At 43.8% G+C, this 25,949-nt stretch overlaps 1 protein-coding gene and 2 long non-coding RNA genes across 5 annotated transcripts; 1 reads left to right on the forward strand and 2 right to left on the reverse strand.

Moving 5' to 3' along the window:
* Positions 1-200: 200 nt before the first annotated feature.
* Positions 201-3,522, reverse strand: LOC110523275 (lymphotoxin-alpha). Its single transcript, XM_021601842.3, has 4 exons — positions 2,292-3,522; positions 2,120-2,162; positions 1,955-1,996; positions 201-1,526 (listed from the first exon to the last, which is right to left on the reverse strand). Exons 1-4 carry the CDS (start codon positions 2,496-2,498, stop codon positions 1,096-1,098), a joined length of 723 nt encoding a protein of 240 aa, XP_021457517.3. The 5' UTR covers positions 2,499-3,522; the 3' UTR covers positions 201-1,095.
* Positions 3,523-4,595: 1,073 nt separating this feature from the next.
* On the reverse strand, positions 4,596-15,829 carry LOC149983171 (uncharacterized). Of its 2 annotated transcripts, XR_016495877.1 has the most exons (3): positions 11,305-15,829; positions 6,258-6,329; positions 4,596-6,036 (listed from the first exon to the last, which is right to left on the reverse strand). It is a non-coding gene; the product is annotated as an uncharacterized LOC149983171 (long non-coding RNA). The 2 variants fall into 2 exon arrangements; XR_016495876.1 differs by having other exon boundaries at positions 6,258-15,829.
* LOC110523276 (uncharacterized) lies at positions 15,829-24,238 on the forward strand. 2 transcript variants are annotated; one of them, XR_016495879.1, is made up of 3 exons: positions 15,829-17,473; positions 19,512-19,998; positions 21,131-24,238. It is a non-coding gene; the product is annotated as an uncharacterized LOC110523276 (long non-coding RNA). The 2 variants fall into 2 exon arrangements; XR_016495878.1 differs by having other exon boundaries at positions 15,829-19,998.
* Positions 24,239-25,949: the final 1,711 nt, after the last annotated feature.

A 25,949-nucleotide genomic window follows, 5' to 3' on the forward strand; every position in this document is an offset into this window, starting at 1 on the left:
GCAGTGTAGAAACATCTTTCCATTACACACATCCACTGACTAAGAAATGGAAAACTTCCAGGGATGATGACACAACCTTTTCAGGCCAGGATTCACACTTAGGAACCCACACACAGGAAGAGTTCAATTGTCATCTATCCAACTTTCACTGCTTTGCTTCAGGTTTCTCTTTCATTCAAGGAAGAATCCCAAAGTAGAAATTTGTTATTTACAGAAATTAAATACTTTATTCACAGAAAGGTCAATATAAAGTGTTTACTTGGTAACATATTTAAAGGGATAATTCACCCAAATTACAAAATGACATTCTGCTTCCAGGCAGAATAACAGACAGTAAAGGGAGTTTAATACCTTTCCCTAGGGCTACGGCCACACAAAGATTTTGTGTTAGAAAATTGCTAATTGAGCCAATGGGTTTGTATGGGAGTAATCCATTGACAGGTGATGGACAACAGAGATGTGTATGCAACTCGTCTGAAAATAATTTACTTGAGTTTTTGAGGGACACAAAAATAAAAACGTCATATGTCTGTAGCGGCTGTAGCCCAAGGGTCAAATCCTACGTTGACTCTTGCACAAATCTCATGCGTTAAAGATTAGGCAACATTTTGAGTTAGGAATTGACCCCACTTTATAAAATCATAATAAGTTATTTCATTTAACAACAATGTAATTAATCTTGATCAAGAAAGGAAATGTGTAGCAAACAGTACATATGAAATTAATACATTTATTTAACACGGCAAGTCAGCTTAGCAAATTCTTATTTACAATGATGGCCTAGGAACAGTGGGTTTAACTGTTTTGTTCAGGGGCAGAACAACAGATTTTTACCTTGACAGCTTGGGGATTTGATCTAGCAACCTTTCAGTTACTAGTCCAATGCCCTACCACTAGGCTACCTGCCACCCTGAAATAAGGTCAGCTTTATCAGAAGGAAAGCCTTAACTAATACCTGCATGTTACAGGAGCATTGTATCCACAAGGATTTTAAAATGTGCCTTGAAACATGCACTGGTCCTACTAAAAGTAAGCGTGGAAATAAATAATATAAATCCACACAGACTGACTATTTTTGGAATAGACATGTTCTGTCTAGAGGAGAAAAGCACCAATATACATGGTAGTCTCTGCTGAACAGTCAATCAGTTCATAATTGTCTTCATTAATGGACACCCTCAGGAGGTCCCCTTCCTCCAGAGCAACCACCTGTCCCGTGTACACAGTCCTCGCTCCTCTCCTATTATCTGGTATGCTATCCTTGACTTCCATGATAGAGCAATTTTTTGGGTATCTATTGGAGAATTTCTGGACTTTCAGGCTAAGAAAATGGATCTCGCCAGATACCTTGTCTTTATCCGGCATTCGAAAGTTGAACCCTACGTAGACATAGTATCGGCCTCCCTGAGGGACAACCAGAGCATGCTTCTCCTCATCATAGGTGAAATTTTGCATGTGCGCCAAGCCAGTTTCCCGGTGTTCCCATTGGATGTAATCTTCAGGCACGAAGTTGCACCTTGATGATGCTGGAGGTAGGAGAAGATGGAGAGGATCAGAGGAAATATATAAACGATTGTGATTCTGGAAATATATCCACTTGATATTCAACACACAAAAAGCCAACATTCCTGACTGCTGCCCTTGCACAATATTACCACAGCTCAATGTGCACACTATAGCCTAATTGCAAACTAAACAGTAAGTTTGATTAGGCATGTGAATAACACCATACCCATACACTAGGGATTTCTCAGTGATATCCAAAAAGCATGTGGTTCCTAAAAGAGAATCATAAAGGCACATCTAGGCTACATGAGATAATACAATTGTATAACAAGAAGAATTGGTATAAATCAGCAAACTTTTTTTTACAAAGTTGCAAACACACACATCCGGTCCATTCACATGCATATATATATATATATATATATAAACACGCTTTACTAAGACATACTTGTCAGGTGAGCGTTTGGCTTCGGGTTCTGTTCTTGACGATCTGGTAGGAAAAAGAAAACAACGTGCTTGCTTTACGCTGCTGATAGACGCGCCTCTCGAGGCTTAAATCATACAATCAAAGTAATGTACTATGGAAGACATATCATACGAAATAGTTACATACCTATAGCTTGCTGTCGTGAGAATTCTGCATGTTTGAATGAATCCTACAAACACAAGTTAATTATTAATGGTCACCCACAGTAATGAAAGTTAAAGCTCCATTCAAATCCAATGCTAAAGCTCTCCGGCATCTCTGTGCCCCGTTAAAAACATATGGATGTCACATTGCTTACCTTCTCATTACAGTCTCTATTCACACGCTGCGTAAAGACAAATACAGCTGCACAACCCAGAACCAAGAATAACGTGACAAGACGCAAGCGACTCTCCTGTCGCTTCATTTCTTGACAGTGTTTGAGCAAAAGAACAACAGACTCTTGCTGCGCCATTGAAATCAACGTATCGTGAGGAATCTCGTTGTTCCTTGCGCACTTATCCATATCAAACCACCACTACGAAGTCTAAAGTAACGTTTTATCATCTTATTGAAATACATCCCATTTTATAGTTCTGCTACCGCCTACGCGACTCGGCTGTCAGTGCATCAGTGCACATGTGCCCCGGGAAAATCCCCAAAGTCGTGCATTACAGACTACCCCTCATGTTGCTATAAATGACCACTCTCAAATTAATCGACAGAGCTGTGGGTGTAAAGGTAGTTTATCATGCACAAATTAAGGCAGTTCAATGTAGACAAAAGATTAATTACGCTCTTTTATCTTCTATTAATGGTGTATGCCTATGGATGCGTAGCTAGCTATGTAGCCGAGCTGTCTATGGATCCTAAGCGTTTGATATACATATTAGTTCAGAGCCTAGCTATGAACCTCAGCTATCATAACCAGTTGTATCAACTTCAAAACAGTCTGAATGACATTAATGAAGCCTATTGATTGAGTCGAATGTAATATAACTTTGTGCCAAGGATGCAAGTCCTAGTTACACAGAGGTGTGGACTCGAGTCACAAATATGATGACTTGCAACTCAACTTTGACTTGAGCTTTTTGACTCGAACTGACTTGATACCCTCCCCAAGCCCAGATATAAAAAATGATGCTATTAAAAAAAGGGTGAATTCAAATGGAGCCCTTGGAAAGATGATACCCAAAAGTATTATTTTCGGATATAAAGACTACTTGCAACTTGCAAAACATGCACAAAGAAAAATACAGACGGAGGCGCAACAACTTCCAGCTTTGGTCGACATTTGAAGCTGCACAAAGAACGGTAAGTCATGACTAATACAGCCGACAGCTATATAATGTATATCTTTGCTAGTGTAGCATGTAGGCTAACGTAACGTTCCACACCGTCAGTCAGTGCGAGAACGTGAACATTGCACCCCAAGATTGAGCCACAACTGGCTAGGCAGTTGATAGCCTAAATCCTGCCTGATGTTACTGCTGTTCCTATAACCATTGACATACGTTGGCCTCCTGTAACCACACACAGAGGGTGTGTGTGTGTCTGGGTTGGCGCCCCCCCTAGGTTTCTTTCTAGGTTTTGGCCATTCTATGTTTACCCCTAGGTTTCTTCCTAGGTTTTGGCCTTTCTAGGGAGTTTTTCCTAGCCACCGTGCTTCTACATCTGCATTGCTTGCTGTTTGAGGTTTTAGGCTGCGGTTCTGTACAGCACTTTGAGATATCAGCTGATGTACGAAGGGCTATATAAATACATTTGATTTGATTTGTGTACAAGCCCACATCGCACGATTGCGCCTCTTAGCGATCCTCAATAGTCAATCGCTATGGGGGTCTTTCTCATGGCTACACATGTATTTCCATGGAAATATAAAGTTTATTTGGAAAGTAATAAATATATATATTGTTAAAAGCATTCATGATTTGCGTAAATGTAATATACAATTACTCTTGTTAAAAAATATGAAATGGTATTACATTTGGTGAAGAGCACATTATGACTTGTTTAGGACTCAAAACTCCAAGTTTAGGACTTGAGACTTGTCGGTCTTGACTTGACTCGGACTTGCCTGTCTTGATTTGGGACTCGTGTGCTAACACTTGAGACTTACTTGTGACTTGTAAAACAATGACTTGATCCCACCTCTGTATATACATGTATGGGATCCCCACATTGTAGCCTGTACATTTAATATATTCACTGATCATGTATTCTACCTTCACAAATAAAGGTGCAGTTCAGTTATGAATGTCTTTGAGATTATTTTTCAGTCATATCCAATACCAGGAGTATCAAATTCCAGTCTTTGAATGATGCTGTGTCTGCATGTATGTATTGGAATTATGCACTTCAATAGTGTTTACCAATCTTGTTCCTGGGACATCAATGGTTACACACTGTAACTATGAAATAGACTAGAAACATGATATAACTAGTTAATGGCTTATTTGTCATTCATATATACAGAAATATATATTTTTTAAAACAGTACACTACACTTCCTATGCATCATGTAAATACTCTAAAACCAGTTCATCTCAATATCTAATTTCTTTAATCTGCAATGATCTGATAAACACAGAATTAGTGTAGTATTTAATCAAATGAGACTTAATTTCAACCAGTAGAGAACGTGAAACGCTTTATTTAAAGAAGTTAATTATCCAAGTGTATAAATACATAATACATGCATTATAAATATTATAATTGTAATACAATATTATAAATACAAGTTCAATCTGTACATCAATGCACATCTGGTGTGCATTATTAAAAAAAACAGAGGAAGAAAGAAGTGGTGGTGAGGGAGGTGTAAAAGACAGAAAGGGAAAGAGGTAAGAACATGGGAGCAGGGAAGACAGAATATAATTAATGAATCACAGTGCTACACTAATATTCTCTGTTCATCACAAGTATATAATACTGTCTCTAGTGGTGTCTCCTAACCAGCCTTGGGCTCCCAGTCGGCCCGAAGGTTATCTTAACCTCTCTTGGGTAGGGTGCAGTATTTTCAAGTCCAGATGAAAAGCGTGCCCAATGTAAACTGCCTTTTACTCAGGACCAGAAGCTAGAATATGCATATAATTGCTAGTATTGGATAGAAAACACTCTAAAGTTTCCAAAACTGTTAAAATAATGTCTGTGAGTTTAACAGAAAACCCGAGGAGAATCCATCCGGAATGTTTTTTTTTTTTTAGCTCAGCACTCATTGAAATGGCTGTCTATGGGAAAATCAATGGAATACCTCCCAGATTGCAGTTCCTTCCACTAGGTGTCAACAGTATTTAGAAAGAGTTTCATGCTGGTTTTGGAAAAATGAGCCAGAAATTGTAGTTTTTCTAGGTGGCTCTCATTTTGGCTGTAGTGTTTCCAAGTGCGTGGAAGAGAGCGCGTTCTTCGGTATTTTATCTACAGGTAAGGACAATAACGATTCTCTGTCTTAAATTTTTTAATTTATGTACGTATTAGGGTACCTAAGGTTTGATTATAAACATTGTTTGACTTGTTTGGAAAAGTTTATTAGTAACGCTTGTGGATTAATTTGTATGCATTTTGATGGAGGGAAAATGGGTGGATTATTGACTGAGTTTTTATGGATATAAAGAAGGAAATTATCGAACAAAATTACCATTTGTGATTTATCTGGGATCTTTTGGAGTGCCAACAGAAGAAGATCATCAAAGGTGAGGCATTTATAATAATGCTATTTCTGACTTTTGTGGCGCAGCTGCCTGGTTGAAATATGTTTTTCATGCTTTTGTATGCGGGGCGCTGTCCTCAGATAATCGCATGGTGTGCTTTCGCTGTAAAGCCTTTTTGAAATCTGACACAGCGGCTGGATTAACAAGAAGTTAAGCTTTATTTTGATATATTACACTTGTGATATTATGAAAGTTAAATATTTATAATTCTGTAGTTTGAATTTCACGCTCCGCAATTTCACTGGATGTTGGCCAGGTGGGACGCTACCGTCCTGCCCATAAGAAGTTTTAAGAGCGGGTGAGGTGGCGATGATGGAACTGGGGGTTGGCATCCTCTCTCACATCAAAACATACCTGCAGACAAGAGACAGATGGAGAGAGAGAGAGAGAGAGAGAGAGAGAGATCATGTTTAAGCCTTGTGCTTTTTTTAATTCTAACACTGTCAGTCATAATCATCAGGAAGTGAAATGCAAATCTGACCTTGGATCATTAACTCTGGGACAACTACATCAATCTGTATTTCAATATAAAGCATCTCTTTAATAATACTTGACCCAACCAAGTGACCTTTCACCTCTGATTATGCTGTTCCCTCTATGTAGCCCGTTCAGATGTGGGAGGGGTTCACCAGCACAGCTGATATCACCTAGCAGATTTAGGGAAAAGGAAAGAGAGGGATGAATTGGAGGAATACTTTTTGAGAAAATAATGTAGTTAAAGATACCATGTTCAACAGGAATCTGTGTGTGGCCTCACCTGGTGTTCACACTAAGTGGCTGTACTTTATATTGAAAAACATGCACAGACACACGAGGACAAAAAATATATCATGGTTATAGAAATAATGAAGTGTATTACTATTCTCCATGATTGGCTGTCTTCCCTATTCTTTGAAGGTGGAAGGAGCCACAGTTATAAACTCAGCAAAAAAAGAAACGGCCTCTCACTGTCAACTGCGTTTATTTTCAGCAAACTTAACATGTGTAAATATTTGTATGAAGATGACAAGATTCAACAACTGAGACATAAACTGAACAAGTTCCACAGACATGTGACTAACAAAAATGGAATAATGTGTCCCTGAACAAAGGGGGGGGGGGGGGGGGGTCAAAATCAAAAGTAACAGTCAGTATCTGTTGTGCTGCATTAAGTACTGCAGTGCATCTCCTCGTAGACTGCACCAGATTTGCCAGTTCTTGCTGTGAGATGTTACCCCCCTCTTCCACCAAGGCATCTGCAAGTTCCCAGACATTTCTGGGGGAATGATCCTAGCCCTCACCCTCCAATCCAACAGCTCCCAGACGTGCTCAATGGGTTTGAGATCCGGGCTCTTCGCTGGCCATGGCAGAACACTGACATTCTGTCACGTTCGTCGTATGAAGGAGACCAAGGCGCAGGGTGGTATGCGTACATTCTCTTTATTAAAAGAATGTACACCTAACAAAATAACAAACGAAACGTGAAGCTATACAATATAGTGCTGACAGGCAACTACACATAGACAGGATCCCACACCAGAAAGTGAGAAAAAGGCCTACCTAAATATGATCCCCAATCAGAGACAATGATAAACAGCTGTCTCTGATTGGGAACCATATCAGGCCAACATAGATATAAAAACAAACCTAGACCTACAAACCCCTAGACATACAAAAACCCTAGAAATACATAAAAACCCTAGAGTACCCACCCTAGTCACACCCTGATCTAACCAAAATATATAGAAAACAGGGATATCTAAGGTCAGGGCGTGACAGTACCCCACCCCCCACCCCCAAAGGTGCGGACTCCCGACTGCAAACCTGAACCTATAGAGGGGGGGGGGGGGGGTATGGGTGGGCATCTACCCTCGGAGCGGCTACGGTTCTGGACGCAGCTCCCCCTCCTTACGCTGATCCCTCCACTTCTGTCGAACCGGACCGTGGACCATCGCCGGAGGCCCCGGACTGGGGATCGTCGCTGGAGGCCCCGGACTAGGGACCGTCGCTGGAGACGCCGGAATGGGGACCGTCGCTGGAGACCCCGGACTGGGGACCGTTGCTGGAGGTTCTGGACTGTGGACCGTCTTTGGAGGTTCCGGACTGTGGACCGTCTTCGGAGTTTCCGGACTGGGGACCGTCTTTGGAGGTTTCGAACTGGGGACCGTCGTTGGAGGTCCCGGACTTTGGACCGTCGTTGGAGGTTCCGGACTGTGGACCGTCGTTGGAGGTTCCGGACTGTGGACCGTTGTTGGAGGTTCCGGACTGTGGAACTGTCAGGAGAATTCTATACTCTTGTTCATTTACCAATTCAATTATGTTACCCTCAGTCTGTTATATCAGGATTTGTAAGATACTGATAGAAACGAAAACGGACAGAGGCCCAGTCTACCAAAGTGAAATGTTTATTCATGGGAACGTTCTCCCGTGTACAGTACAGGACCTTCAATTTATAGTGACACACATACTTCCACACCAACCATCAAATCCGCCCGCCAATAGAGCCTAGGGGAGTACGTGATAATAGTGTCTTCCTACCCTCCCCTAAGATTAGGGAGAGACCTGGGACTGAGAAGTTCTCAGTGTCCCAGCCAAGGTCTCCCCAGATCTGGCTCAGACAGATAGTCTGTTCTCAAAACACTAGACACATTGTTCCCAAACGTTGATTCTGACTAAAACCACACACAGTATTATAATATAATCATCGAATGAGTCTAACACTTACATATATGTATTATAATAATCTAATGATTCAAATTAATTTCATACAATCACATGGTATCAGACCTATGGTTTCAGGACTGTATCATTCTAATAATTTATTAAAACACATTTCCTTATCAGGAACGTCTTTGGAGGTTCCGGACTGTGGACCGTCTTTGGAGGTGAAACGTCGCCGGAAGCTCTGGACTGGGAACAGTCGCCGGAATCTCTGGACTGGGAACTGTCGCCGGAAGCTCTGGACTGTGGAGGCGCACTGGAGGTCAGATGCGTGGGACCGGTACAGGTGGCACCAGGCTGATGACACGCACCTCAGGGCGAGTGCAGAGAGGAGGCACAGGACGTACTGGACTGTGGAGGCACACTGGAGACCTGATGTGTGGGACCGGTATAGGTGGCACCGGGCTGATGACACGCACCTCAGGGCGAGTGTGGAGAGGAGGCACAGGATCTACTGGACTGTGGAGGCACACTGGAGACCTGGAGCGTAGAGCTGGCACAATGTATCCTGGCTGGATGCTCACTTTAGCTCGATACGATACTGGCACAGGACGCATTGGGCTGTGATGGCGTACTGGCGATACAGTATGTAGAGCCAGTGCAGGATATCCTGGTCAGAAAAGGTGTACTGGAGACCTGGAGCGCTGAGCTGGCACAACCCGTCCTGGCTGGATGCCCACTCTAGCGCGGCAAATGCGGGGAGCTGGAATAGAGCGCACCGGGCTATGAATGAGCACTGGAGACACCGTGCGCATCACTGCATAACACGCTCCTCACAGTAAGCACAAGGAGTTGGCTCAGGTCTAAACCCAGACTCTGCCAATCTCCCCGTGTGCCCCCTCCCCAAATCTTTTTTGGGGGGGGCTGCCTCTCGGGCTTCCGTGCTAGCCGTGTCCCCTCATATCGTCGCCGTTCCTCTTGCGCTGCCTTCGCCTGCTTCCATAGCAGGCGATCCCTTCCAGCCTGGATCTCCTCCCACGTCCAGGATCCCTTACCATCCAAAATCTCCTCCCAGGTTAATTCCTCCTGACCACGCTGCTTGGTCCTTTGGTGGTGGGAACTTCTGTCATGTTCGTCGTATGAAGGAGACCAAGGCGCAGCATGGTATGCGTACATTCTCTTTATTAAAATAATGAACACATAACAAACTAACAAAATAACAAACGAAACGTGAAGCTATACAATATAGTGCTGACAGGCAACTACACATAGAAAGGATCCCACACCAGAAAGTGGGAAAAACGCCTGCCTAAATTTGATCCCCAATCAGAGACAACAATAAACAGCTGTCTCTGATTGGGAACCATATCAGGCCAACATAGATTTTAAAAAAAAACCTAGACCTACAAAACCCCTATACATACAAAACCCTAGACATACAAAACCCCTAGACATACAAATCCCTAGACATACAAAAACCCTAGACATACAAAAAACCCTAGAGTACCTACCCTAGTCACACCCTGACCTAACCAAAATATATAGAATAGAATACAGAGATATCTAAAGTCAGGGCGTGAGACATTCTTGTCTTGCAGGAAATCAGAACGAGCAGTATTGCTTGTGGCATTGTCATGTTGGAGGGTCATGTCAGGATGAGCCTGCAGGAAGGGTACCACATGAGGGAGGAGAATGTCTTCCTTCTATCGCACAGCGTTGATTGCCTGCAATGACTCCGATTATGTTGTGACACACCTCCCCAGACCCTGACGGATCCTCCACCTCTAAATCGATCCCGCTCCAGAGTACAGGTCTCGGTGTAACGCTCATTCCTTCGACGATAAACGTGAATCCGACCTTCACCCCCAGGAAGACAAAACCGCACTCGGCAGTGAAGAGCACTTTTTACCAGTCCTGTCTGGTCCAGCAATGGTGGGTTTGTGCCCATAGGCGACGTTGTTGCCGGTGATGTCTGGTGAGGACCTGCCTTACAACAGGCCTACAACCCCTCAGTCCAGCCTCTCACAGCCTATTGCGGACAGTCTGAGCACTGATGGAGGGATTGTGCGTTCCTGGTGTAACTCGGGCAGCTGTTGTTGCCATCCTGTACCTGTCCCACAGGCATTATGTTCGGTGTACCGATCTTGTGCAGTTGTTGTTACACGTGGTCTGCCATTGCGAGGATGATCAGCTGTCCGTCCTGTCTTTCTGTAGCGCTGTCCTAGGCGTCTCACAGTACGGACATTGCAATTATTGCCCTGGCCACATCTGCAGTTCTCATGCCTCCTTGCAGCATGCCTAAGGCACATTTACGCAGATGAGCAAGGACCCTGGGCTTCTTTCTTTTGGTGTTTTTCAGAGTCATTAGAAAGGCTTTAGTGTCCTAAGTTTTCATAACTGTGACCTATCGCCTGTAAGCTGTTAGTGTCTTAATGACCATTCCACAAGTGCCTGTTCATTAATTGTTTATGGTTCATTGAACAAGCATGGGAATCAGTGTTTAAACTCTTTACAATGAAGATCTGTGAAGTTATTTGGATTTTTACGAATTATCTTTGAAAGACAGGGTCCTGAAAAAGGGACGTTTCTTTTTTGCTGAGGTTACACTTGAGCCTGCTTACTGCACAACACAATCCACCAATCAGATTGACACATGAGTGTGTAGGTGTGGGTTATAGGGTGTCTAATTGTTCTAAATGTTTTCAATACGGGTGACTTAAAATAGCCTGTTTTGTTTTTGTACAGACATCACACCCTTACCTAAACAGCACCCTCACCTGAGAAGTAGAAATCAAAGGGATAGAAACTAGGAATTGAATAACTGCAGTTTACATAGCTAAGTAAATGTAAGAATATTCTTATTGCAATGTGGATGGCTCTTAAAAGAGCCTTTGGCTGTGCATAGTGTATAGTGTTGACAGGGAACAGCACCCTCTTCGAAGAAGTAGGAGGTGAAGATCTCCTGCCCTATCCAGAATGTACCTGCCCTATCCAGAATGGCCTACTCTGCCTCTCTTGATGCGCTGCTGGACCCCATCCTTGAAACATCCTGCGGAGCAGCAAACTTCTCTGGCACATGGGGCGAGCTGCAGATCCCCTCCTGGTCCTCGTGTCCATCCTCATGAAGTTATGCATAAATACCACTTGAAGCTTGATGATGAGTTGACCATTTGAATCAGCTGTGGAGTGCTAAGGCAAAAACAAAATGTGCACCTCTTTGAGTCCCCAGGACCAGGACTGAGAACCACTGCTCTTCATCTGTAGACAGGCTTTCATAGCTCTCTTTATCTGAGGACAGAAAACCTCACAAGAAACAGACTTCATTATACTCAAATTACACTTCAGTGAATATTATGTTACTACTACCCCCATCCTCTCTTCTAGGGATAGGAACTACACAAGTACCTGCCCTATCCAGAATGGCCTACTCTCCCACTTTGACAGTTGGAGGAGGGTGAAAGGATAGCAGCAGCGGATGAATGAGAATTAGTTGGGTAACATAGATAATTAAGATGTCTTATCTGCATAATATGCTTATTTGATATACTTGTTATTAGAATGTATCCCTTTGGACTCTGGTGTTGGCTGTTGCACTTCTTCCCTCAGCTGGGGCTCAGGTACATGGGGCCCAGAGAGGGGAGAGGTCAGGCTTGTCTTATGCAGAATATCAGAAAGGGAAGAGAACAGGATGGAACATTGTTTTCATGTGTGAATGTGTCTTTACCTATTCTTACACCATGTGAAGGGATGCCGTGATTAATGGGGAACCAATTACTTGTCTCCACAATGTCTGTGCGCAAGTCACTCCCTCCTTTGGCATTGGGGGGAGGTGAATGGCAGTGTCTGGAACCATTGTATGTCCTCTCTGATGTTGCACTTATCCTGGGATAGTGTATGACCTAAAGGCTCACTCCCCTCAGTGAGCTTGTCCAGGAGTGGGGTCAAGAAGGGGTTTACTTGAGATGGGAGTATCTAGAGTTGACAATTCAGTTATGCCATTGGGTGAGTTGGCGTTTTTGTGCTATGAAGTACCAGGAACGGGATTAGAACCTTGTTTTAGGGGCCAAACTGAACGATAATTTATAGCAAATGCTATCTGGCTACGGGATAATCCTCTCTCATTTATAAAGTCTTCCTTTGTGAACTGTCCCTTATATCTGTGGTTTGTTATGTCGACTAGGGGGTGGATCTTTGCTATAAAAGATCTCAGTAGCCATTGTGTTGTCACTCTCAACGGTTCATTAGAAATGGCGAATCGTTGAAAGTCATTGCTATTGCAAAGCTCTTATTATTAAAGATTTAGTTTAAGTATAACTCTGACTTGTGTGATAAGTTTGTCTCTCTCTATTTGATAGTAAAGAAATTAACCACCACACCTACAAATGCCTTTGAAGTTTGTTTTTTTACAGTGATAAATACATCAATATAGCTAGCTAATATGAAGTTAGGTAGCTGGTGATATTTAATTAACTTATCTTATTAACCTATCTATACAGTATGTAAAGTTGTCTCGATAGCTAGCTAGCCAACTAGTTAGCTCATTTAGCAGCTAATTTGAGTTAGCCTGCACTGTAGCTAGTTAGCTAATAATACATATTTTTTTACCTTATCGAAATGTATTAACTTACTTCAATAGGTTCTCCTAGCCATGTGGACAATTGGAAACAGAGCAGTAAAGTTTGTTTGTCACCAGAGCGTTTTAGAGCATATTACTTTTGAACTATTTACCCATTAAATTACCAAACACTCATACAAACTTGCTATGCTGAATTCTTGATGCACAATCGAACGTGCTGCTATATGCTGCTATGCGCTGCTAGCACGCCCACAAGCAAACCACTCTGGGTGGCCTAAGCGGCACGCAGCAATTTACCACGTGCTAGTGAACATGAGGCGCAACATGCTGACCACACCGCCCACATCACATGTGCGAGCATTGCAAAATAACTGTAAACGTACATGTTATGCAATCATTGCACCCACACTGCCTGCCCGCATCAGGCGCTAAAAATAGAACTTGGTTCTATTTGTGACGCGCTGCAAGTCCCTCCTCCCCGTCGGTTTTTAGCAGCATATACCCACGCGCCATCTCCTCATTGGTTTTTAGAGGCATATACCCACGTGCCATCTCCTCATTGGTTTTTAGAGGCATATACCCACGTGCCATCTCCTTATTGGTTTTTAGAGGCATATACCCACGTGCCATCTCCTTATTGGTTTTTAGAAGCATATACCCACGTGCCATCTCCTCATTGGTTTTTAGAGGCATATACCCACGTGCCATCTCCTCATTGGTTTTTAGAGGCATATACCCATGTGGGTGATTGAAAGATTAACTTAGTTCTACACTCCAGTCCAATTGATGGTGGTAATTTTTTATTTTTTTATTTTGATAAACAAAAACTTTATTGGGAAAGTATAAACAAAAACAATGGAGTAGGGTAGGTTTGGTAGAAGAGCAAGACAACAGTATCACTGTCTCTTTGCAGCCTCTCATTGGCATGGATGGCACAGCCCGGATCAGACTTTGAACATGAGATCTTTGGTCCCGTGTTGTGTCCAGAAGGGTCACAGCCATGGTGTTGTAGGGGGAGGCAGTCTACTTGGATCTCTGCCTTTCGCCTCTTGCGCTTCAGCCTTCAATTTCTTCCAAACTGCTCGCGCGCGTCAACAAGCTGCGTAGCCAGGTTTTGAGCGCCATTCTCGTCTTTGTGTGTCAAATAAGCTTGCAGACTAATCAGGACATAAATATGACTGCACATCACATAATTTAACACGTTCATTAGTAGTTATTTCACATCGATTACACTATCACTCGTATTTCATATGCCACAGCGATTCACCGATACCTATGCCATGATGCTGGTAAAGTTGTCTCGCACACCTGCCTGCTGTCACACTTGAGCGCAGACACACATCCCCAAGCTTTGGGACAGTGCTGGTCATACAAAAAAGCAAGCTAGCAAACAATGTTCTTCCCCAAAAACATAGCAAACGATATAGTCTAAAATCCCCTAATTTATAAAACAGTTATTTGATAAATGATGGTCAGACCCACCTAAGTGAAGCTAGACACAATAAGGATTAGCCACAATAGTGGAATTTGCAGTTCGACTTCAAAATAAAAGCATCTCATTGAAAGTGATGCAAATTAATACAAAAAGTGCCATAATAGAATAGATCATGCTAAAAGGAATGTTATACAGATGTAACAAAGTATAATCATTTGTTCATTTGACAAAAATCTGTTGAAATCACACTGTGGATGTATTAGACTTTAGAATTGCATTGGATACCTACGGTACATATTTCACTGTGCAGTCTTACCTATGGATTGTGGATCAATGACACGGGGCATCAGTCTACTCAGTGACACCCACAGAACATTAGCTTTTTAGCTCTTATTGCGGGACTCTGAAACCACTGTGAAATGAGCCACATTTATTGTACCAGTCAACCTACAATGTGTATTGAACACTATTCCAGAGGAAAAACAATACAATGTGTATGTTTTGGAGTCTGATAACTCTGAGGGGGACTTTAGGGAAAAAGCACTTGGGTACTGAGTAGACTGATACCCCATGTCATTGATCTCCAACCCTTAGGTAAGGCGGTACAGTGCAATATGAATGTCAATATGCACAATAAGCTGACTGGGGAAGTGATTTCCCACAAAGTCCTGAAATAAGAGCTAAAACGGTCATATTTGCGTAAACTCTTCACAATTGTGTTCTGTGGGTGTCACCGAATAGACTGATACCCCATTTCATTTCTCCACAATAAATATGGCATGATTCCACCACTTGTAACCATTTGTGTCACTTTCAAAGAGGGACTTTTATTTTCAGGGAAAATTCCACTACTAGAATATTGTTTCTCATGGTCTGAGAGTCCATTAGGTGCCTTTTAGCAAACTCCAAACAAGCTGACATGTGCCTTTTACTGAGGAGTGGCTTCCGTCTGGCCACTGTCCCATAAAGGTCTGATTGGTGGAGTGCTGCAGAGATGGTTGTCCTTCTGGAAGGTCCTCCCATCTCCGCAGAGGAACTCTGGAGCTCTGTCAGTGTGCCCATTGGCTTCTTGCTCACCTCCCTGACCAAGGCCCTTCTCCCCTAATTGCTCAGTTTGGCTGGACAGCCAGCTCTAGGAAGAGTCTTGGTGGTTCCAAACTTCTTCTATGTAAGAATGATGGAGACCACCATGTTCTTGGGGACCTTCGATGCTACATACATTTTTTGGTACCCTTCCCCAGATCAAGCAATTCCTTCGATCTCATGGCTTGTTACATTTAATTTTTTTATTGAATATATAAAACATACAATCTACTTGCAGTGAAGCCGCTCAACATCTACATCACATTAGTCATCTAACAGACTCCCATTCAGAGCGACCCACAGAAGCAACCAGGGTCAACACCCTGCTCAAGGGCATGTCGAAAGATCTCCCACAAAGTCAAAAACAGGGACCCGAACCAGCGACCCATCAGTCACCGGCCCAAGCCCCCCCCCCCCCCCCCTCACTTTTCAAAAAAACAGTTTTTGCTTTGTCATTATGGGGTAGTGTGTTAATTTGTTAATTAAGGAAATTTCCACGACATTTGGCGACGAGGATGTGAATCTTCACTCGGTGACCTCTCCTGATGACCTAGGTAATCGTGCACAAGGGATCCCTCAAACTCGGGATCTCAGGGAGACCACACTTCGGGAACGGAGCAGATGGACCAACCTAAGATCGGAGAGGCAGCGAGCAGAGTGGATACCACATCCCGAACATAGTAAAAAAAAAAGAGGTGAGATGAGCAAACCACACTTGAAGTTGAGTTGGATAGGACTTAGAGCTTGGTGAAGCCCTAGTGGAAGAAGGACCTCATTCTGTGTGTCTGTGTGATTGTCTAAGTGACCCTCAGAGGTGGTGAATTCCAATTATTTTAAATGTGCTAGCCAGGTATGCCCTGGGTTACTCTGTGTGAGTATTTTGTAGGAGCGTTTTGTGTGGGCGCGGTAGGTTGACTCTGTGTGGGTTACCTTTTTATGTTCTGATGTTCTGTGTGGACATCTGACCAGTTCGGTGTGACCAATCCTGTGTGGGTGATGAGTAAAATTCTGTGTGAAGTACTTAAGGAATTCCTGTTGTAACTGTTTTTCCTCTCCCTGTGTGTGTGTGTGTGTGTGTGTGTGTGTGTGTGTGTGTGTGTGTGTGTGTGTGTGTGTGTGTGTGTGTGTGTGTGTGTGTGTGTGTGTGTGTGTGTGTATGTGTGTGTGAGAGAGTGAGATTGTGTGTGTGTGAGACTAAGGAGCCATGGGCGCGCGTGAGTGCAAACAACCAGGCATTCCGGACTCCTACTGGAGCCTTGAAGGTTATGGTAGATAAATGGGGTAGGGATATTCTGGAATAGGTACTTCTATGGCATAGAGAGGGTGGTTTTCCTTTGACAGGGACACTAAGTGTGACGCTGTTAGACGAGATAAGACAGAGATTGGTAGAGAAGGAAGGTAAACTAGGAAAAAAGGATCAAATTGACTGGGTGAAATTCAGGAAATGGGAAAGGGAAGCTGACAAACGGAAGAAAAGACAGGACATATTTCGGGGAAAACCCTGTCAGAATATGGTAGTTCAGACTGAGGAAGGAGAAAAGAAGGGGAAAGATGAAACAGTGAGAAGGAATAGGAAGGATGATGATGACAGAGACTGTCCCCCTCCCTACTGTACTCCTCAAACTCTCTACCCAGTGTTGCCGGACCTCCCTCCTCCTCAGCCGCCTCCTGCTGATCCGCTGGATGCAAGACCACTACAACCTGCAGCCCCACCCCCTGTCTCTCCCAACACCACGGTGATTGATCGTCTGGCACGGAGCCTGGCTGAAGTCCTGACAGGGTCTGGAGTGACTCCGGCCAGTCTCACGGGGTCCAGCAACAGCAACAGTGGGGACCACAAGGAGTCCCTCCAGGCAGAGGACAAACTGGAGCCTGGCAGACCGGGCCGCCGGCACAGACGACCCTGTACAATCCAGGACAGGGACAGGAGGAGGAGTATTGACATGATGAGAAGACAGGGACAGTTGTGCTAAAATCCTCAGAGCAACAAGAGCATTTGTTTTTAAAGTGTCACACCCTTCCGAGAGTAGAGCCAACAGTGGAGGCTTGCGTCAATGGTGAGTCATTAATATTTCTTGTTGATACTGGGGCTGCTATGTCTGTCATTAACTGCAAGGCTATGATAAAACCTCCCATGTCTCATGAAATAGTCAAAACTATAGGGGCTTCAGGCCTCCCACTCAGAGAGCAGGTAACTATGCCTCTGCCTGTCTCCTTTTGTGAGGAGAAGTGTCAACATCAATTTCTCTACTCTGACCACTGTCCTGTCAATCTGATGGGCAGGGACCTCCTGTGTAAATTTGGCATCAACATAACATGTGACCGAACCGGTTTAACTGTTATTCATGAGGAAGATGAGGAAGTGGGGGAGCAATTGATGTTAATGTGTGAGTGTTGTGACTGGTATTATGCATGGGATGTTGATGATGAGGTGCCCAATATTGCTCGTGTTTTCTCAATGGCCATAACCCATTGGGGCCACGAGGGCAGTTTCATGTCTGAAGCAGGCTTACATTGCACCTCCCATTTTTCCATTGACAAGAGATCTCCATTATGAGACACAATGGCTGTGTGATACATTACAGAATGAGTCAGTGCAGTGGGAGGGTTTATACTGTAGCAGTGATTTCTGTGCTTTAGGGGTTAATCTAACCCCTGCACAGAAAGAGCTCTACCTGTTTGAGGATAGCGCACCACATGTGTCCATGGCAAAATCAGACAGAGTAGAATGGGTGGATACTGGAATTTGGATGAAATGCTTGGTTGATGCTACAGACTGGGAGATGCGCCCTGATGGGTCAACTTATTCACCCAGCACACTGACAAGTTGTTACCCATTCAGTTGGGGAACACCAACTGAGAGGGGTGTGCATGGTGTTGATCAGGTTTCTTTTTCTACCAATATCATGTTGTTGAGTGAAGACTCACCCCTCCTGAGAGGGGTCCCTGAATGCCTATGGGCAAGGGACAAGTATGATTTTGGGAGAATAAAGGGAGCTAAGCCAATGGTAGTCACTCCTAAAGATACCAGGCGCCCGTCTAGAGCACAGTATCCACTCAGTAAGGAGGCAATAGCAGGTATTACACCTGTTCATGCATCCTTGTTAGCTAATGGTGCTTTAATTCCCTGTCCAGAATCACCCTGTAACACCCCTATCTTGCCTGTTAGAAAACCTTCAGGTGATTGGAGATTTGTCCAGGACTTAAGGCCTGTGAACGATGCAGTTTTTGCCCGTGCCCCGGTGGTTCCTAATGTTACTACACTGTTGGGGGCGGTACCACCCACAGCAGAGTGGTTCTCTGTGATTGATTTGACAAATGCATTTTTCAGTATTCCACTGGCACCAGAATCTCAGTTCTGGTTTGCTTTCACGTTTCTAGGAAAGCGATTTACTTGGACCGTGGCTCCAATGGGTTAGGTGGAATCCGCCGCAATTTTTTCAGCGGCTTTAGCACAAAATCTGGAGGGTTTTATACCCCCTGAGGGCAGCACTCTGATTCAGTATGTGGATGATTTGTTGTTGTGCTCCAGCTCAATGGAAACTTGTGAAACTTGGGCTCTGTTGATATTTCTCGCTGAGAATGGCCATAAAGTTTCAAAGAAGAAGTTACAGTTGGTTTCACAGGCAGTGAGGTATTTAGGTCATGACATCTCTCCCAATGGCAGGCAGCTGGGTAAAGAGAGGATACAGGCTATTCTCTCTGTCCCACAGCCGGTTACTAAACGACACATGATGTCATTGACTGGTATGGCAGGGTATTGTAGGGCGTGGTTACCTGACTATGCTGAGGTGGTGCAGCCGCTTGCTGACCTTATTTATGGCCACAAAATGGCTATGAGTGACAAAATTAAGTGGACACCAGAGGGACTGACTGCTCTGACCAGACTGAAACAACTCATGACTACTTCTCCCTGTTTGGGGCTCCCTGACCATTCTAAACCTTTTAACCTTTTTGTTTGTGAGAAAATTTGTTTTATGTCATCTGTTTTAACACAGGAACATGGAGGAAAGCAGCGCCCAGTTGGGTATTATTCCAAACAGCTGGACAGTGTGGCCAGAGGTCTGGTTTGCTGTACATGCTCTTATTTCACAGGCAAAGACGGCCCATCTAACACCAGCTCGACTGCTCCATTATCAGAATGTTCTTCTGACAATGTGTCATGTGACCCTGAAGAGGTGCACTGTGTTAAATCCTGCTACTTTGTTGCCCACCGAGGATGATGGAGAGCCGCACGACTGTGCTGAACTGTTGGAGCTTGTCTCTAAACCAAGGTCGGATTTAACTGATGTCCCTTTGCAAAATGCACATTTGGAACTGTTTGTAGATGGCTCTGCTCAGCGTTCTGAGAAAGGAGAACCATTGGTTGCGTATGCGGTTACTACTGCCTCAACCACACTGGAAAGTGCTAAATTACCCTCCCACCTTTCTGCTCAAGCAGCAGAACTCTTTGCACTCACTAGAGCTTGCATATTAGCTAAAGGCCAGTCTGCTACAATCTATACAGATAGCAGATATGCCTTTGGTGTGGTACATGATTTTGGGACTCTGTGGAAACAGCGCGGCTTCCTGACCTCCTCTGGTAAGGCAATCTCTCATTCAAAACTTGTTGATAACTTGCTAAAAGCTATTTTGCTCCCTTATGAAATTGCTGTTTGTAAGTGCCTTGCTCATGCTAACTCTTCCGACCCTGTCTCCAAAGGTAATGCTATGGCTGACTTGGTAGCTAAGGCAGCAGCTGTCTCCTTGGAGGCCCCTCTTTTACAGATGGTTTTACTTCCTGATAGTAACCTCTTCTCTCCCACTGATATCTCTGACTTGCAATCCTCTGTAGGTCCTGTTGAGTTGAGGAAGTGGAAACGACTATGTACATATGACCAGGTGCAGAAACTCTGGCTGGGCCTGGCTGGGCTACCACTCTTACCACATTCATGTTTCCCCTACTTAGCTAAGTTGTCACATGGAAGGGATCATGTGTCAAAGGGGGGAGTTGTTGATTTTGTAAATACATTTTGGTTTGCACCTGGGTTTTCTGTGTTTGCTGAACAATTTTGTGCAAAATGTGTGATTTGTATGACTAACAACATGGGAAGAGTTATTCCCATGCCACTGTCGGCTCATCCGACCCCTGAAGGACCATTTGAACACATAATGATGGATTTTATTGAACTCTCTCCTTGTCAAGGTTACAAATATTGTCTGGTGATAGTGGATGCCTTCTCCAAGGGGGTAGAGGCATTCCCATGTCGACATTCCACTGCTATGGCAGTAGCCAAGAATCTCCTTAGGGAGATCATCCCAAGGTAGGGGTTACCATCTAAATTAACCAGTGACAATGGCTCCCACTTTGTAAACCTGGTGATACAGAACTTGTCTGAGAGTCTGCAGATAGACCTCAGGACCCATTGTAGCTATAGGCTGCAATCCGGTGGTTTAATTGAACGCGCTAATCAAACGCTGAAATCTAAGATGGTGAAGCTTATGGCAGAGACGGGACTTTCTTGGGTCACTGTGATCCCCCTGGCTCTGATGTACATGCGAGGGAGGCCCCACAGAACCACTGGATTGGCTCCTAATGAGGTTCTGACAGGTAGACCAATGAGGATGATTAATTCTCCCTTCCCACAGAACAAGCTGACACTGATGGGCTGTGACAATGACATGGTAAGTTATTGTACTGCTCTAAACAATGTTCTGAAGGCTATTTTCCCCAGGGTGAAAGCGGCTCTACCCCAGCCACTGGTGGGGATCCTGCACAAACTGCAACCAGGTGACTGGGTGGTGGTGAAAGACCTGAGACGAAAGCATTGGAACCAGCAGAGGTGGACTGGACCATACCAGGTGATGCTGATTACCCCCACTGCTGTTCACGTAGCTGAGAGGTCTACTTGGATCCACGCCAATCACTGCAGGAAGGTGCCATACTGCCCACCAGACCCTGAGGATGGAGGACCAGAGACACCGGAAGTCACTGACTAGATGGGAGGATCAGGCCCAGACTCTACGCATAATGTTTCTTGCTCTGGTCTTGAGCCTTCTCATTACAGTTGCCATATGGACAGTGACTCAAGGACAACCGGTCCTGGAAAGACAACATGGTACGGACTCGACTGATAACCATTCAGTCCCACTGCGGGACCTAAATAACAGCCACTCCAGCTCGAGCCAACGGCAGGCTCAGGACAGGAGTCCAGCAAACAATAGCCGCTCCCATATCGAAAGAAGAAGAAGGTCAATGCATCCACTGGATGAGCATCACAGTAGGAATCACGAGGGAAACACTTGGTGGTCACTGCTTAACTATACAGTAAAGACTGAACTGATGTTAGGAAATACCTCCTGTTATGTATGTAGCTTGTTTCCACATTCAGCGATCTCCCCATTCTTACAATATTCAGTAGAGGTCAGCATTAAAGACACTCTATGTGCACTAGAGGTGCTCTTGTCCAATGAGAACACAGGGGGCCAACCTTCACTAGGTAGAACACTGAGGGATAAATGCATTAATGGTAATTTGTCATCAACAAAAGATTTACGGGGGGGATTTGATTGTTCACATTGGTGTAGTAGAATCATCTTAGAACCTAGATCCCGTGTACCAGAACCTATTCAAGTCCAACCCCGGCGAACCCCATTTAGGACCTGTCATTGTCACAATCCAAGCAATATTTCCATACCACAATTGAATGAATCCTATCTGGGAATGTCAACATGTGTCAATTATAGTGTTTTCCCAATAGGATGTAGCTGGAAGAAGGGAACATGCAGCTCTGGATACCCCATTAGACTGAGGGTGGGACACACCATTATTGATGCTGAAACTGACAATCTTTCTCCTCATCAATTTGGCTCGGCAACATTTACTGATCATTATTGAATGCTGTATTTTTGGTAAACTAAACAACTCCCTTGTGGTATGCATAAAACTAATTCCTCTATTCCAAGCAGGTTAAGACTAATTAAGAGGGACATCTCGCAATACAATAATGTCCCTAGTGACTCTCGACGATCCTCGAAATTGGAAAAGTTCTGGCGTGGTTTAATCCCCTGGTATGGGGCATCGGAGAATGCACATGAGTTGGATAGGCTAGGATATCATTTGGAATCCCTGGTAAATTTGACCACTGCAGGGTTTTCTATGATAAGACCAGAATTACAAGCCACTCAACTCATGGCAACACAAAATAGGGTGGCACTTGACATGTTGCTAGCACATGAAGGAGGGGTGTGTCAAATTATAGGAGATCACTGTTGTACATTTATACCCCAGGGAGATGACAATTTGACTATTCTAGTGGAACATTTGAAAGAGCTTAGGGGTGTTCTCGAAAGGGAACACCAGCCTGACATCAACTGGAATCCGTTAGGATGGGTTCAGTCAGTGTTTGGTGCTTGGGCTGCGACAATTTTCCACTGGTTCATCTATGGTCTAATATTACTGATTGCTCTGTTGCTAATTATCATTTGTGTGAAGAAATTGTTTAATAAAGTGGTTGATGTTGTTCTTACTATGCCCTTGCTTGCAAATGAAGTAGGTGTAGATGAGGAATCTGAGATTGCTGGGCAACAATCAGGTGAACACAGTGAAATATTCTCACTGGACATTGTAGATAGAGAGGGTTCACTGTATATGAATGATTTCCCTGACCCATTCCCTATTCCTGACTATATCTCTGATAGTGGGGAACCCAATTCTAAGCATGAGGACTTAGAAGGATGACTGTCCTATAGGTTGTAATGATGCCTGTGTTTAGACACTGGTTCTCTTGTAATTTTGGGAGCAGTTATATGTTTTGTTATTTTTATTTTTTACTCAACAAATGTATTATTCTGTATGATTAAACAGGTGCAAGTCTGTATTATGGTATAAACATTGTAAACTCAGTTTCTGAAGGGTGAATACTTACATTGAAGGGATTTGATTCTTTATTATCTTTCAATTTTGATTATGGATTTTTTAATTGTATTATATACTCTGCAACTACTGTTAGTAAGGTGCCATGTTACTATTCTGATTCTTCAGAAGGGACTTAGTCCCTTGAGAGGGGCATGTTGGGGATTAATCAGAATTAGTTGGGTAACATAGATAAGATGTTTTATTTTCATGATATGCTTATGAGTTATTTCTCATAAGAATGTATTTTGTTGTACTATAGTGGTGGCATTTGCAATTATCTGTTCTCTGTCAAGACTAAGTTGCTTGGGCCGCAGAGAGGGGAGAGGTCAAGGTGTCATCATGTGTAAACATATCTTTTAAACCATGTGAAGGGATGATTAATGGGGAACCAATTATCTCTTGGCTCCACTGCGTCTGTATGCCAGTCACTCCCTACTTTTCCCATCGGGGAGAGGAGGATGGCAGTGTCTGGAATCATTCTATGCTCCCTCTTTTGTTGCCCCTATCTTGACCTAGAGCCTCACTTTCCTCTCCGTGAGCTTGTCCAGAATTGGTTGTATTTAGAATTGGTTGTATCTAAATTACAATTTGATATATATCATTGGGTGGGGGTAATGTCTTGGTACCATTTTGTCCCAAGGACGAGATAAGAGCTTTGTTTAGGAGACCAAACTGAACGATAATTTATAGCCAACTCTGTCTGGCTAGGGGATATTCCTCTCTGAAGTAAAGTCTTTCTTTGTGTAAGTTCCTAAGACCTGTGGTTTGTCATGTCGTCTAGGGAGGGGGTGGATCTTTGCTATAAAGGATCCCATTTGCCATTATGTTGACCACTCTCAACTTTTCATTAGAGATACTGAACTGTTAAAAGTCAAAATGCTATTGCAAAAGCTTAATTATTATTAAAGGTGAAGATTAAGCATAACTCTGACTGGTGTGTGATTTGCTCTCTCATCATTTGGTAATTAAGGAAATTTCCACGACACTGACTAAATACTTTTTTGCCCCACTGTACATGACGTAAAGACTTTGTGCTATATGTGCAACACAGCATTCCTAAACTAGCGCACAATGTCTGCTGTGTGGATCAAGCAGTCAACAAGTCAAGCAGTCATTTAAAAGAGTAACAACATTTCAGCGAGACAACTCAGAGGCGAAATCCATTAAAGCCAAGGTAATGGAATTCATCCTTTTATTCTCTGTCCCCAATGCACTAGATGACCAGTTTTGATAGCCTTCAGCCGTACCCTCATCCTACTCCTCCTCTGTTCCTCAGGTGATGGAGAGGTTAACCCAGGCCCTGTGTGTCCCCAGGCGCTCTCATTTGTTGACTTCTGTAACCGTAAAAGCCTTGGTTTCATGCATGTTAATATCAGAAGCCTCCATCCTAAGTTTGTTTTACTCACTGCTTTAGCACACTCCGCCAACCTTGATGTCCTTTGCCATGTCTGAATCCTGGCTTAGGAAGGCAACCAAAAATTTGGAGATTTCCATCCCCAACTACATTTTCCGTCAAGATAGAACTGCCAAAGGGGGAGGAGTTGCAATCTACTGCAGTTCTGTCATACTTTCCAGGTCTATGCCCAAACAGTTCGAGCTTCTAATTTAAAAAAATTATCTCTCCAGAAATAAGTCTCTCACTGTTGCTGCCTTTTATAGACCCCACTCAGCTCCCAGCTGTGCCCTGGACACCATATGTGAATTGATTGCCTCCCATCTATCTTCAGAGTTCGTTCTGTTTGGTGACCTAAACTGGGGTATGCTTAACACCCCGGCCATCCTACAATCTAAGCTAGATGCCCTCAATCTCACACAAATTATCAAGGAACCCACCAGGTACAACCCTAAATCCGCAAACATGGACACCCTCATAGATATTATCCTGAACAACTTGCCCTCCAAATACACCTCTGCTGTTTTCAATCAGGATCTCAGCGGTCACTGCCTCATTCCCTGGATCCGTTATGGGTCCGCGGTGAAATGACCAGCCCTCATCACTGTCAAACGCTCCCCAAAACACTTCTGCGAGCAGGCCTTTCTAATCGACCTGGCCCGGGTATCCTGGAAGGATATTGACCTCATCCCGTCAGTAGAGGATGCCTGGTTGTTCTTCAAAAATAATTTCCTCACCATCTTAAATAAGCATGCCCCTTTCAAAAAATGTAGAACTAAGAACAGATAGATCTGGAGTGAACCATGGGCTATGTCTGACCTCAACCAGCACAAAAACATCCTGTGGCGTACTGCACTAGCATGGAATAGTCCCCACGATATGCAACTTTTCAGGGAAGTCAGGAACCAATACACTAACTCACAGTCAGTTAGGAAAGCAAAGGCTAGCTTTTTCAAACAGAAATTTGCATCCTGAAGCTCTCACTCCAAAAAGTTTTGAGACACAGTAAAGTCCATGGAGAATAAGAGCACCTCCTCCCAGCTGCCCACTGCACTGAGGCTAGGAAACACTGTCACTACCGATAAATCCATGATAATCGAGAATTTCAATAAGCATTTCTACGACTGGCCATGCTTTCCTCCTGGTTACCCCAACCCCGGCCAACAGCTCCGCAACCCCTGCAGCTATTTTCCCAAGCCTCCCCAGCTTCTCCTTCACCCAAATCAGGATAGCAGATGTTCTG

The sequence above is a fragment of the Oncorhynchus mykiss genome, chromosome 5, assembly GCF_057628025.1.
Source record: "Oncorhynchus mykiss isolate SJ-2025 chromosome 5, ASM5762802v1, whole genome shotgun sequence".
NCBI classification, from domain to species: Eukaryota; Metazoa; Chordata; class Actinopteri; order Salmoniformes; family Salmonidae; genus Oncorhynchus; species Oncorhynchus mykiss.